We start from the raw sequence: 11,466 nt of genomic DNA, 5'->3' as shown, positions 1-11,466 counted from the left end.
TAGAATAGTCCAAGTATATCACAGTTCTATTTTTTTTTTGGAAAGGCTACTCAGTTTTGCACATCATAAGGCTGCTTTGCAGGGAAGTTATGAAAATAAAAGGAAATGGGGTCATCATTTATGACCCCACTGGCTTTCTTGATAAGAAGAAAAGAAGGTTGGGCAAGTGAAAAGTAAGTTAAAAAAAGAGTAAAAAATGACAAATGTAATTTTTTTCCCCTTTCTAGAAAAACGGAGAGGTGAAGCAACGGGAGAAATCCTTCATTCTTAGTAATATTTATTTGTATTCTAAAAGGATGCTATTTATTGAAATTCCAGTCCCAAACCTAGCTATCTATCCCTTTACTTCAGATTTTGGGAGGTAAAACAGACCTATGTTGATAACTCTACAATCATTTAAAATCAAAATACCTCATATTGTGCCACTATATTTGACAATTATAATTTTTTTTCTCTTAGGGTCCTTCTGACAGCTAAAGATGGTTTCTGTGTTGATAATTTACAGAAAGCATTGTTATAAAATATTTTTTTCCTTCCAATTTTAAGTTCTTTCTGTTTATTTTCTCTTGACCTTTAAATTTCTTATCACTCCGACACTCAGTTCTCTCTTTCTGCTTTCTAAGATATGTTGCTGTCTTCTTCTATAAATTCTCCAACTTTTCTAGATCTATTGGGTGGTGGTTAGTGAATAACCTGGTAGGCAAGCTAAAAATTATTGCTTATCTGAATTTAGAAGTGGAAAACAGCAACAGAGAACTTTCAGGCCAGTGATCCTCTAGGCATGCTTAATCCGTAATAGTCTTGGATCCACCTCCAGATGTGGACTTCAGCTCCCAGAATCGAGCAGTTATTATGGTGATTACTGAGAATCCTGATAGTTGAAGTCCACATATCTGAAAGCTATCCAAGTTGGGGAAAGGGATCATAGTATAGTTTCTTTCAGACATTGACTGTTTTCCCAATGTGTGATTCTCCTAGCAACCGTGGCACAACCCTTTGGATCAAGTCAACCATACCAGGGTGGTGACGGGCTTTGTTCTCCTGGGGTTCTCATCCCTTTCGCCCTCCTTCCAGCTGCTCCTATGCTGCCTACTTTCCATCTGCTATGCCTTCACCTTGGTGGGGAACCTCTGCATCGTATGGACTGTTCTCTTGGACTCTCGACTCAGCCGCCTGCCCATGTATATCCTCCTGGGAAACTTTTCAGGTCTAGAGATGTGCTACGTAACCACCACGGTACCCAGGATGCTCTTCGATTTGGCCTCTCCACTGCCGGGTGCCATCTCTTTCCGTGGCTGTTTCCTCCAGTTCTATTTCTTCTTTTCTATGGGGACCACCGAAAGCTTCCTTCTTGCTGCAATGGCCTTAGACCGATACTTGGCCATCTGCCACCCATTGAGATACCCACTGCTGATGTCTCAAAGGTTCTGCTGCATCCTGGCTGCTTCCTGTTGGGCCTCTGGCTTTCTCTGGTTTCTGGCACCCATCATTTTGATCTCCCAGCTCCATTTCTGTGGCTCCAGCGTCCTCGATCACTTTATCTGCGACCCAGGGCCGTTGTTGGCATCTTCATGCACTCCAGCCCCAGGCACAGAACTGGCCTTCTACAGCCTCAGCTCCATCGCTATTTTTGGCCCCTTCCTCTTCATTGTTTGCTCCTATGCTACTCTCCTCTGGACAGTAATGAGTCTGCCTTCAAGCACTGGCAGACGGAAGGCATTTTCCACATGTACCTCACATATGCTGGTGGTAAGCTTCTTCTATGGCTCCATCATGGTCACTTATGTGACCCCCGGAGCTTCAGGAGGAAGCAACAAAGTGGTGACACTTTTCTATTCAGTGCTGACCCCCTTGCTCAATCCACTCATCTACAGCTTGAGGAACAAGGAGATGAAAGATGCTATAAAAAGGACACTGTTCTCGGAAAATTAGGGAATGTGATTCATGGATGGTTGGTCTGGACCTTGGTCAAGAGATCAGGGCCTTTTCCCTTCTAGGATCTTTTTGAATTTATAATGACATCATTGTTGTTGATTTTCATGTATAAAAATAAGTAAAACAATGAGGGACTGGACTACGATGAAAGTGTGCTTTTAGTTTAATTACTACTGTGTTTCCCCCCAAATATGATCCAACCGGAAAATAAGCCCTAGCATGATTTTTCAGATTGCTTGTAATATAAGTCCCACCCCCCAAATAAGCCCCAGTTAAGATTGTCAGCCAGATGGATGCATTTAGTACTGTATTTCTCTGGAAATAACCTAATTTGAAAATAAGCCCTAATGCGTCTTTTGGAGCAAAAATTAATATGACACTGGTCTTATTTTCAGTATAATGGGATATACAAAAACATGATGGTTAAACAGTAGAAATGTCAGTTGTATTTGAGATATTTTTTGATACAGTACTGGAGAAGAGCCTAATGCTGGGAAAGGTTGAGGGCAAGAGAAGAAGGGGACGACAGAGAATGAGGTGGCTGGATGGAGTCACTGAAGCAGTAGGCGTGAGCTTAAATGGACTCCAGAAGATGGTAAAGGACAGGAAGGCCTGGAGGAACATTGTCTATGGGGTTGTGATGGGTCAGACATGACTTTGCAACTAACAATAACATCTGTATTTTATCCCTGGTTTCTTTTACTCATAATTTCAGATTCTCCATCTCAATCTGTTTGCTATCAGGTCGAAAGAAGATTTTAAAATGTCTGCCAATAATATTGCTATTAATCAATTAGACTGAAGCCAGGCAACCAATGGGGGGCTATTCTATTTCAGACTGAGGGATTCTAGAAGTTGGAATGACTCGGATATGATCAGCAATCATCTTTTGGGGTCACGATGTGATCGAATTCCTTCTTAGCACTAAACCATCATGTGTTTTTCTCTGCATTGGTACTGTGTGTATGTTACCCCTGTGATTTATGGACCATAGATTGCGGATTAACACGCTGTGTAAAAAGAAACCATTTTACAATAAACCATGGTTATAAACAATGGCTCCCAATTGAGATGCTTAGTGTTAAAGTGCATGAACTCTAATAATTGCTAATGGGGAAACTATAAAATATACAGATAATCAAATGAAAAAATAAAAAAATGTCCAGTTAAATTTATGTTTCGCCTCATGTATATCTGTATATATGAACCTTTTTTCATTAGGCGTAATTAAAATGTCTGAACATTCACTGCACGTTTATTTATTTATATCCCAGCTTTATTATTTTTACAAATAACTCAAGGTGGTGAACATATCCAGCACATTTTTCTCCTATTTCCCCCACAACAACAACCCGGTGAAGTAAGTTGGGCTGAGAGAGAGGGAAAGTAACGCAGCTGGTTTTCATAGCTAAGGTGGGAATAGAACTCATAGTCCAGGGCCTTAACCAGTAGACCAAACTAATTTTCTGTAGCTCTGGACAATCTGTTTACTGGCTTCATGCCTGAGGTATTTTTAGAACACTTTTTAATAACCTCTTCCCCACCAGCTTCAAAAAAAAATTATAAGGAGAGGTCTTAGTATCATCTTCTTTGCAATCTTCCCAGATTCTCCGTTCGTCTTTTGATGAAGACAAAATAGTTCCACAATATTAATACCAACACAAGTTCAATTCAGAAACCCTAGATATCAGCCTTATCTCTTTCCACTCCAGAAACAATCTTTTTTGACCCTAGGAAGCAATCCTCAATACCTAATATTCAGAAGTAAGGATAGAAGTAAGGGACGTGGTGGCTCAAAGGGACGTGGTGGCTCAGCGGGTTAGGACGCTGAGCTTGTCGATCAGAAGGTCGGCAGTTTGGCGGGTCAAATCCTGAGTGCCACGTAACAGAGTGAGCGCCTGTTACTCGTCCCAGCTTCTGCCAACCTAGCAGTTCGAAAGCATGTAAAAATGCAAGTAGAAAAATAGGGACCACTACGGTGGGAAGGTAACAGCATTCCGTGCGCCTTTGGCGTCTAGTCATGCCGGCCACATGATCACGGAGACGTCCTCGGACAAATGCTGGCTCTTCGGCTTTGAAACGGAGATGAGCACCGGCCCCTAGAGTTGGAAACGACTAGCACGCATGTGCGGGGGAAACTTTACCTTTACCTTACTTTAAGGATATTATGGGATGTGAGATGGTGGAGTATGAACAAACCTGAAATCAAACTAAATGGTCGGTCATGGAAGGTAGGGGAAAAGAATAAAAGAGAATATTTGCAGTTCAGGGTTGAACTATGGAGTCTTTGGTGCTCTCTGAGCTTGGTTATTTTCTTGCAGACATTACCCAACTAAGTAACATCATCAATGCATTGATGATAAAGTGACCTAATCTTTAATGCCTTTCGTTGCATGGGCCCAGGTTATCTGAAGAACCGTCATTGAAAGCATTAAAGACAGCAGACAGAAAATTCCAAGCTAAAAAATATGGCACAAAAGGAAAACATGAAAAAGGAATAGGTATATCTACATCATTGTCACCATCAACAACAATAGTTTATTTATTCCATAGCAAGATAATCCAGCTATATATCCTACATTCATTAAAAAAATAAGGCAAGCATTTTGAAATACCAACACCTAATGTAGAAGTCCATGGCTGAATATTACACATTTAATTAAAAGTATCTTTATACTTGCATTAAGTATATTTTTCTTTTGACCTCAAATACACTGTCATTTTCATAGCTACACAACAAATTAATTAGAACACACATATACAATCCTCAGGTTTTTCCATTCCTTGTAGGAAGAGAAAGTGACAGTTGAATGAGAGAAGAGGCAAGTATCATAGATTAATTATCAGCAGTTTCCCCTCTTTTAGACATAACACAACAAGATAACACAGAAAAAGGGAGTGTGTGTGTGTAAAAAGCATTAATGAAGCTTGGCTGTCAGACTTTCTATAGTTTAGCTGCAACTGTGCTGCATGAAAACAGACCAACATGAAATAGAAATAGTTCTGAAAAAAGGGAAGTTGGCTAAAAGGCTAAAGAAATACACTTGTTTTTAAATCTCCCAGTAAGATTTTGCATTGCATTAGACCAGGGGTGTCAAACTCAATTTCATTGAGGGCCGCATCAGCATTGCAGGGGGCCGGGTGGGTATGGCCAGGATGGGCGTGACCTACTGGGTGGGCGTGGCTAGTGTGTATGGCCTACTGGGTGGGTGTGGCCAACTCTACATCGTTCGCATCAAGGGTGCCTATGGGGGCCTGGGCAGGAGTGGGACAGATCTGAGGGTCTCTGGCAGAAGGAGAGTCTCTGGGCCAGGGCCAAGGCAGTGGGGGCTGTTCCCTCACTGTTTCCAGGGTGGCTTCGTGGGCCGCATGAAACCACTTCGCGGGCCGGATCCGGCCCCCGGGCCTTGTGTTTGACATGTCTGCATTAGACCATGCAAAATATTTCACAAGAATATTTATTTATTACATTTTTATGCCGCACACCTTACTTACAAGGTGACTCTGGGTGGCTTACAAGCTGTAAAACAAGTAAAACATAATTAGAACGTTAAAACATTAAAACTACACAGATTAAAATATTACAAAGGTAAAGATAAGGGTTTCCCCTTTGCATTCATATATGGACTGTGGTGGGAGAGTGCTCATCTCTGTTTCTTAGTTGAGGGAGCCTGTGTTGTCTGAAGACATTCCTGTGGTCAGCATGACTACACACTAAGGTGCAAAGAACACTGTTACCTTCCCGCCAAAGCGGTACTTATTTGCAATACCGGCGAATATCTGTAGTTCGTGTGTAGAATGAGGGTAAAGGTTCATTCTCTGAGGGTATGGGTTGATTTCTGAATGTTTTGTTACCAGGCTAGGTAGCATCTTCAATGGAGTTTAGGGGATGTCAGTGTTCTTCTGTTTATAAGGGCTTCAGGTGTGGGTGTTATGTGGGGGACTTGTGATGGGTCTTGTGATGGGGAGGTTACCTCAGGTCAGGGTCATTGGGAGGTGAACTACTGGTAGCAGGGGGGATAGGAAGGGGCTTGCGTGGGTTGCTGCTGTCTCTGGTTGGCTGTGTGGTTGATTTGAATCCTGACGGGTTCTTAGGCTGGTTGTAGGTCAATGTGTCTGTTGATGGAATTGCTTGTGGAGTGCCAGGCTTCAATGAACTCACGAGTGTGGTGGGTGGTAGCATGGCCAATGATTTTGGTGTTACTCAAATTGAACTGGTGCTGTTTGGTGTTGGCGTGGGTAGACATTAAGGATTTGCCAGCCAGTGTTCAAGGATCCTGCTTTTTAATTAACGTGACGTTTGTCTCATGTGGAATTGGTTGCAATTGGTACCTATTTATCTACTTGCATTTGCATGCTTCGAATTGCTAGGTGGGCAAGAGCTGAGGCAAGAACGGGAGCTCTCTCTGTGGCGTAGTGCTCGGGTCTCAAACCCAGGCTGTCAGCTTTCCAACTGTCAAGTTCAGCATCTTTAACTGCTGAGCCATGATGCCCCTCAAAATATTATTAAAATCTATACTAAAACTGAATCTATAAAGCAAAGAGATGGATGAAACGGGGATGAGGTATTCGTGAGAAAACAATATTCCTGTTTGCCAAACTGCGACAACACTTGTTTATCTCACTGATTGGATGATTAGTTATGTTTGTGCTATTTCCTTCTAGTTTCCTAACATTTATTTGCATTAAATCTTAATAAAGCTACCTTATTTCTTTGTACCCTGCCAAGGGCCTCCTTCATCTGATCATTCCTCAAACAGTAGATCATGGGATTGAGAAAGGGTGTAATGGCAGTGTAGAAGACAGTGATTATTTTTGTGATACCCGACTGGTTTTCCACACTTGGGGATACATACATCCCTGCTACGGAACCGTAGAAAAGGGTGACCACCATGAGATGGAAGGAGATGGTGGAGAAGGCCTTCTTACTGCCGCTTTGGTGAGTGGCTTTCACCAAGGTGAGAACCACAGCACTGTAGGATAACACAACAAAGAACAGGTTGAGTATGATGACTAGAGAGCTCATTGCAAATTGATAGTGAAGGAGCATATTTCCAAGTGGAGAGCAAGCCAAGGAAAGGATGGGTCCAGGATCGCATATCAAATTATCAATGACCTTAGGACCACAGAAATCCAACTTGGAGATCATAACAACTGGGATTAGATTCCACAGAAAGCCAAGAATCCAACAGATAGCCACAAAGGCATAGCAGGAATGAGGAGACATGATAGAGGGGTAGCGTAGTGGGTGGCAGATAGCCAAATAGTGATCCAAGGCCATGGTTGAGAGGAAAAAGCACTCTGTGGCACCAAGGCTAAAGAAGATGTAGAACTGAAGGAAGCAGGCATGGAAGGAGATGGTCCCATTTGGTGAGATCAGGTCCAAGATCATACGGGGCACGGTTGTGCTCACATAACACATCTCTAGCCAGGAGAAGTTGCTCAGCAAGATGTACATGGGAAGACGGGCCAAGATGGTGTCCAGGACCACCACGGTGATAATGATGATGTTCTCAGCCAAAGTAAGAATGTAGAGAGTAGTGAAAAAAATGAGGAGCAGTAAGCGTTTCTTCTCCCCATCTCCAAAGCCCACCAAAATGAATTCCTGGACATTGGTGCTATTTGCTGTCGCCACCTTTTAACATATAATACAGGTAACAGAATATATACCTGAGTAATCAAGGTCCATAAACTTTGGAATATCTGTATTCTAGATAAGATTTTTTTTTTGCAGAGAAATGTCACATGGACTAAAGTTTGTGGGATCCTTGGTGCTCTCTGAGCTTGGTGTTTTTTCTGGTAGACATTTCATTATCCAAATAGGTAACATCTGCAAGGACACTGATGATGTTACCTAGTTTGGTAATGAAACATTTGCAGGAAAATAACCAAGCACAGAGAGTACCAAGGACCCCATAGTTCTACTCTGATCCCACAAATATTCCTTCTTATCAGTATTAAAGTTTGCTGATCTGCTAGTTCATAGCTGAGTTAGGATTGGAGTTGTAGCTATATCACAAAGTACTCATTTTAGCTTTAAAGATTTAGCAGAGTTTTAAGATGAAAAATGAAAGATCTTTAAGAACTCATCAATCTTCTCCTCTCCCACCCCAAAAATTTATAGATAGATATTCTCTATCATCTAACTAGGTATCTCAATTAAATCACACAATTAAACCACACAATTATTTTATCAGAGTAGACGACCTAATGCAAAGTGCAGAGGTTACAAGAAATACTAATTTAAAAAAAAAATAAACATGAAAAAGGAAAGGAAAAAGAAGTACAGCAAATCTTAATTCAATGAACTGTTTAATTATCTTCATTACCTGCTTTTTTCTATTTTTAGATATTTTGAGTATTTTAACTTCTGTTAAATTTGTTCCATCTATGTTTTATTTCCTGTTACCAATATAAGGTCACAGACACAAACACACAAAACAAAGTAATAATACAATGGATTAAAAAATTAAATAAATTAAATAAATAGTTCGAGATTGAATTGCAGTGGTTCTTTCTTTTTTTTAACTAATATCATTTTTGGATGAAAAGTTAAATAATGTTATATGTGTAACTGTGACATTTCAAATGGCAACTGATACTGGTAGAGTTTTTATTTTTCTCTTTTTATTTTTAATGCTTTAAATTTTTAAATGAAGATTAAAAACTTTGAGTCATATTATATAAATATTGCTGCATTCAAATCTGTGTTGAAATAATACAATATATTGTGATTTATAATATTATAACAAAGGAAAAAAAACAATCTTGAGAACTGTTTAGGTCAGGATGGTAATTTTCTATAAATAAATAAAGTATTCCCTTTTTCTAATTGTGTTTTGGTGTGGGGAGAAATCTGTTTCTGTGTTTGTGTGTGTGTGTGTGTGAGAGAGAGAGAGAGAGTCTGTCTCTGTGGTTGTCTACATCTATTTCTCTCTCTCTCTCTCTCTCTCTCTCTCTCTCTCTTTCTCTCTCCCCCTACCTACCTACCTGTCTGTCTGTCTGTCTGTCTGTCTGTCTGTCTGTCTGTCTGTCTGTCTGTCTGTCTGTCTATCTATCTATCTATCTATCTATCTATCTATCTATCTATCTATCTATCTATCTATCTATCTATCTCATATCTCTCTCTCATCTGTATCTCTATCAGGACATTAACTTATTTGCTTAGGATTTCAGCAAGTGTTGCATGCAGTACTAAAACTGCAATTTCAAGACAAATGTATGTGTGTAAATCTCACATGAATGTCTCCACCCTAGTTCCTTTCCTTGTGTCATAGGCTGACACTGCACATACATAGAAAAGGATGGGGCTTAGACTGCACTGCAGTGCTTGTCCTTGTTTTGACTTGTATGGATGCTGCTGAATCTGTAACTCCCAATGGTCCATTTTTTCCCCCTCTGCAGTCTTATGAAACCTTCAGAAAGAGACTCCAAATTCTTCTAGGGTAGAAGTAACTTGGTCAGCAGTCATGACTCAGCCCCTGGAAGCATTGACTTCCCTTCCTCCAGTCACACCTGATTCAAACATGAAATGCCCACCATTTCTGGAGCATGAGAATACATCTATCTCACTCGATATACATCAAACAAGCATCTAACGCCAGCACCCCTTGTGTTTTCTAACTCTGTTTGAAAAATGGTTTTCTGTCTTGCACCAACCCAACTGATGCTATCTGGCTTGCATTCTGTGCTTCAGTTCCTTGTCAGCAGCTGGCAAATAGTTACCGTATGTTAGTGGAAATGTGCTAGCCCCTCTGATCGCTGGTTCCTGTCCCCTAATGCCATTATTTTGAACAAATTTGTTTTAACACTGGTCATTGGAACAGTAAATGAACAACCTTTAAAAAAAACAACCTTGTGAAGTTGTCAAGAATTCTCCCCCTTTTCTAGCCCAAGATATGGAAAAAAAATAGTAAAATAATAATAACACTTAGACCTATATATCATTTCACAGTGCTTTACAGCCCTCTCTAAAAGGTTTACAGAGTCAGCCTGTTGCCTCCAACAATCTGGGTCCTCATTTTACCCACCTTGGAAGGATGGAAGGGTGAGTCAACCTTGAGTCAGGATCAAACTGCTGGCAGTCCGCAGAATTAAGCCTGCAATACTGCATTCTAATCAATGTACTGCCACAGCTCTTCCAAAATAGTAATCTTTTTAGAAAAGCTGGGAATCTGCCACTCAAAGTCTCTGATAAATGTGGACTGGATAAAACATCAAGCCAATTCTCTGGCCAAATTCAACAAAAGTGTTGAGATTTGGAAAAGAATTTCTTAAGCCGACTTTATTTCCACAAAGTTGACAACATGGGAAAAATTCAAAGAGCGCTCACAGCAGTTATAAACTGGTGAATAACTAAGGAATCCCATATCTAGTTATACGTGTGATTTATGTCCCTTACTATATGTCTCAGCCTTCTATAAATTCCACCACAACTATTTCCTAAAGAGCCTAGTCTGTTTCAAGAGTAAGCGTGTTTGTGTGTGTGAAACATTTGAAGATTGTTTAGATTTGGATTGTTATGTGTCATTTAGAGCCTTGGTGGAGCAGTGGGCTAATGCCTCCTTAAGTAACACCAGCTGCCTGCAATTAGTGCAGGTTCCAGTCCCACCAGGCTCAAGGTTGACTCAGCCTTCCATCCTTCCGAGGTAGGTAAAATGAGGACCCAGATTGTTGGGGGCAATTAATCTGACTTTGTAATAATGCCGCTTGGGGTGTGTGTGTGAAAGCCCTAATAAGCAGGCATATACATAGAATGAAGGCTATTGCTAAGCACATTGATTTGTGTTTTAAATTGTAAGCTGCCCTGAGTCTTCGGAGAAGGGCGGGACATAAATGGGATTAAAATAAAATAAAAAATAAAATAAAATAACATTTAGTTTCCTGATCTTCCTTATTAGAAAAAAAAGGAAGAAAAGGGAATAGATATGACCTTTTTTTTTAGGCAAGCAGAAAGCTACACAATTGTTCACTATGTTCACCTTTTAGTTTTAAGCTAAGGAAGAATTTAAATAATACCTATTTGGTCAAGTTCTTCCCTTTAGTTAATTTCCTGTTAATTCTCACCCCCATCTTCTGTTGAGCCGTCCTGTATCTCACTGGCTGCAGTGGACCATTCCATGAGGAGAAGAAAGGGGAAGATTCTAGATCATAGCATGAGAGAGATCCTCTTATATAGATCCGGTTTCTCTTGGGAAGGTGTCCCAAAGGATCTGCCTCATTAGTTTCCAAAAGATCTTTTCTTTAGAGACTGGCTCCTCGGCCTTCAAGACCAGTTTCTAGAAACGGAGGTTTTTTTTAAGTCTACGAGGTTCTGAGACCCCCCAGTCTTGAAAGCACTTCATTTAAAAAAGCAACATATTCTTTCCAGTTCTTTCTATCTTGCTTTTGTCTGCACAGAAACCCAGAAAAGGAAGCTGCCAGCAGCTTAGCTAGATCAGAACAAGATCTGCAAACTTGATAAGGTATGTTGAAAGCAGATCTTACGGAGAAAGTATAATTAGATGCACAAGGATGTGGTTAGAACAGTAT

General features: G+C 40.5%; 3 protein-coding genes across 3 annotated transcripts in view; 1 reads left to right on the top strand and 2 right to left on the bottom strand.

Annotated features, from left to right (window-relative positions):
* Positions 1-993: 993 nt before the first annotated feature.
* LOC310649430 (olfactory receptor 11H6-like) lies at positions 994-1,932 on the top strand (the record flags this gene model as incomplete). The annotated part of the gene is made up of 1 exon (XM_083377840.1): positions 994-1,932. Exon 1 carries the CDS (start codon positions 1,180-1,182, stop codon positions 1,930-1,932), a length of 753 nt encoding a protein of 250 aa, XP_083233966.1. The 5' UTR covers positions 994-1,179.
* Positions 1,933-3,518: 1,586 nt separating this feature from the next.
* The window catches only part of LOC310649375 (uncharacterized protein), a 403,049-nt gene continuing 395,101 nt past the window's right edge, over positions 3,519-11,466 (bottom strand). The window contains exon 4 of the transcript XR_014494214.1: positions 3,519-3,532. The gene's annotated coding sequence lies outside the window, so the exon portion shown is untranslated. The remainder of the gene's footprint in view (positions 3,533-11,466) is intronic.
* LOC310649130 (olfactory receptor 11H6-like) lies at positions 6,605-7,852 on the bottom strand (the record flags this gene model as incomplete). Its single annotated transcript, XM_083377414.1, has 2 exons — positions 6,605-7,570; positions 7,841-7,852. The coding sequence occupies 2 exons, from the start codon at positions 7,850-7,852 to the stop codon at positions 6,605-6,607; spliced, it is 978 nt and encodes a 325-aa protein (XP_083233540.1).

The sequence above is a fragment of the Vipera ursinii genome, assembly GCF_947247035.1.
Source record: "Vipera ursinii genome assembly, chromosome: Z".
NCBI classification, from domain to species: Eukaryota; Metazoa; Chordata; class Lepidosauria; order Squamata; family Viperidae; genus Vipera; species Vipera ursinii.
This window is presented reverse-complemented; position numbering and strand designations above follow the sequence as displayed.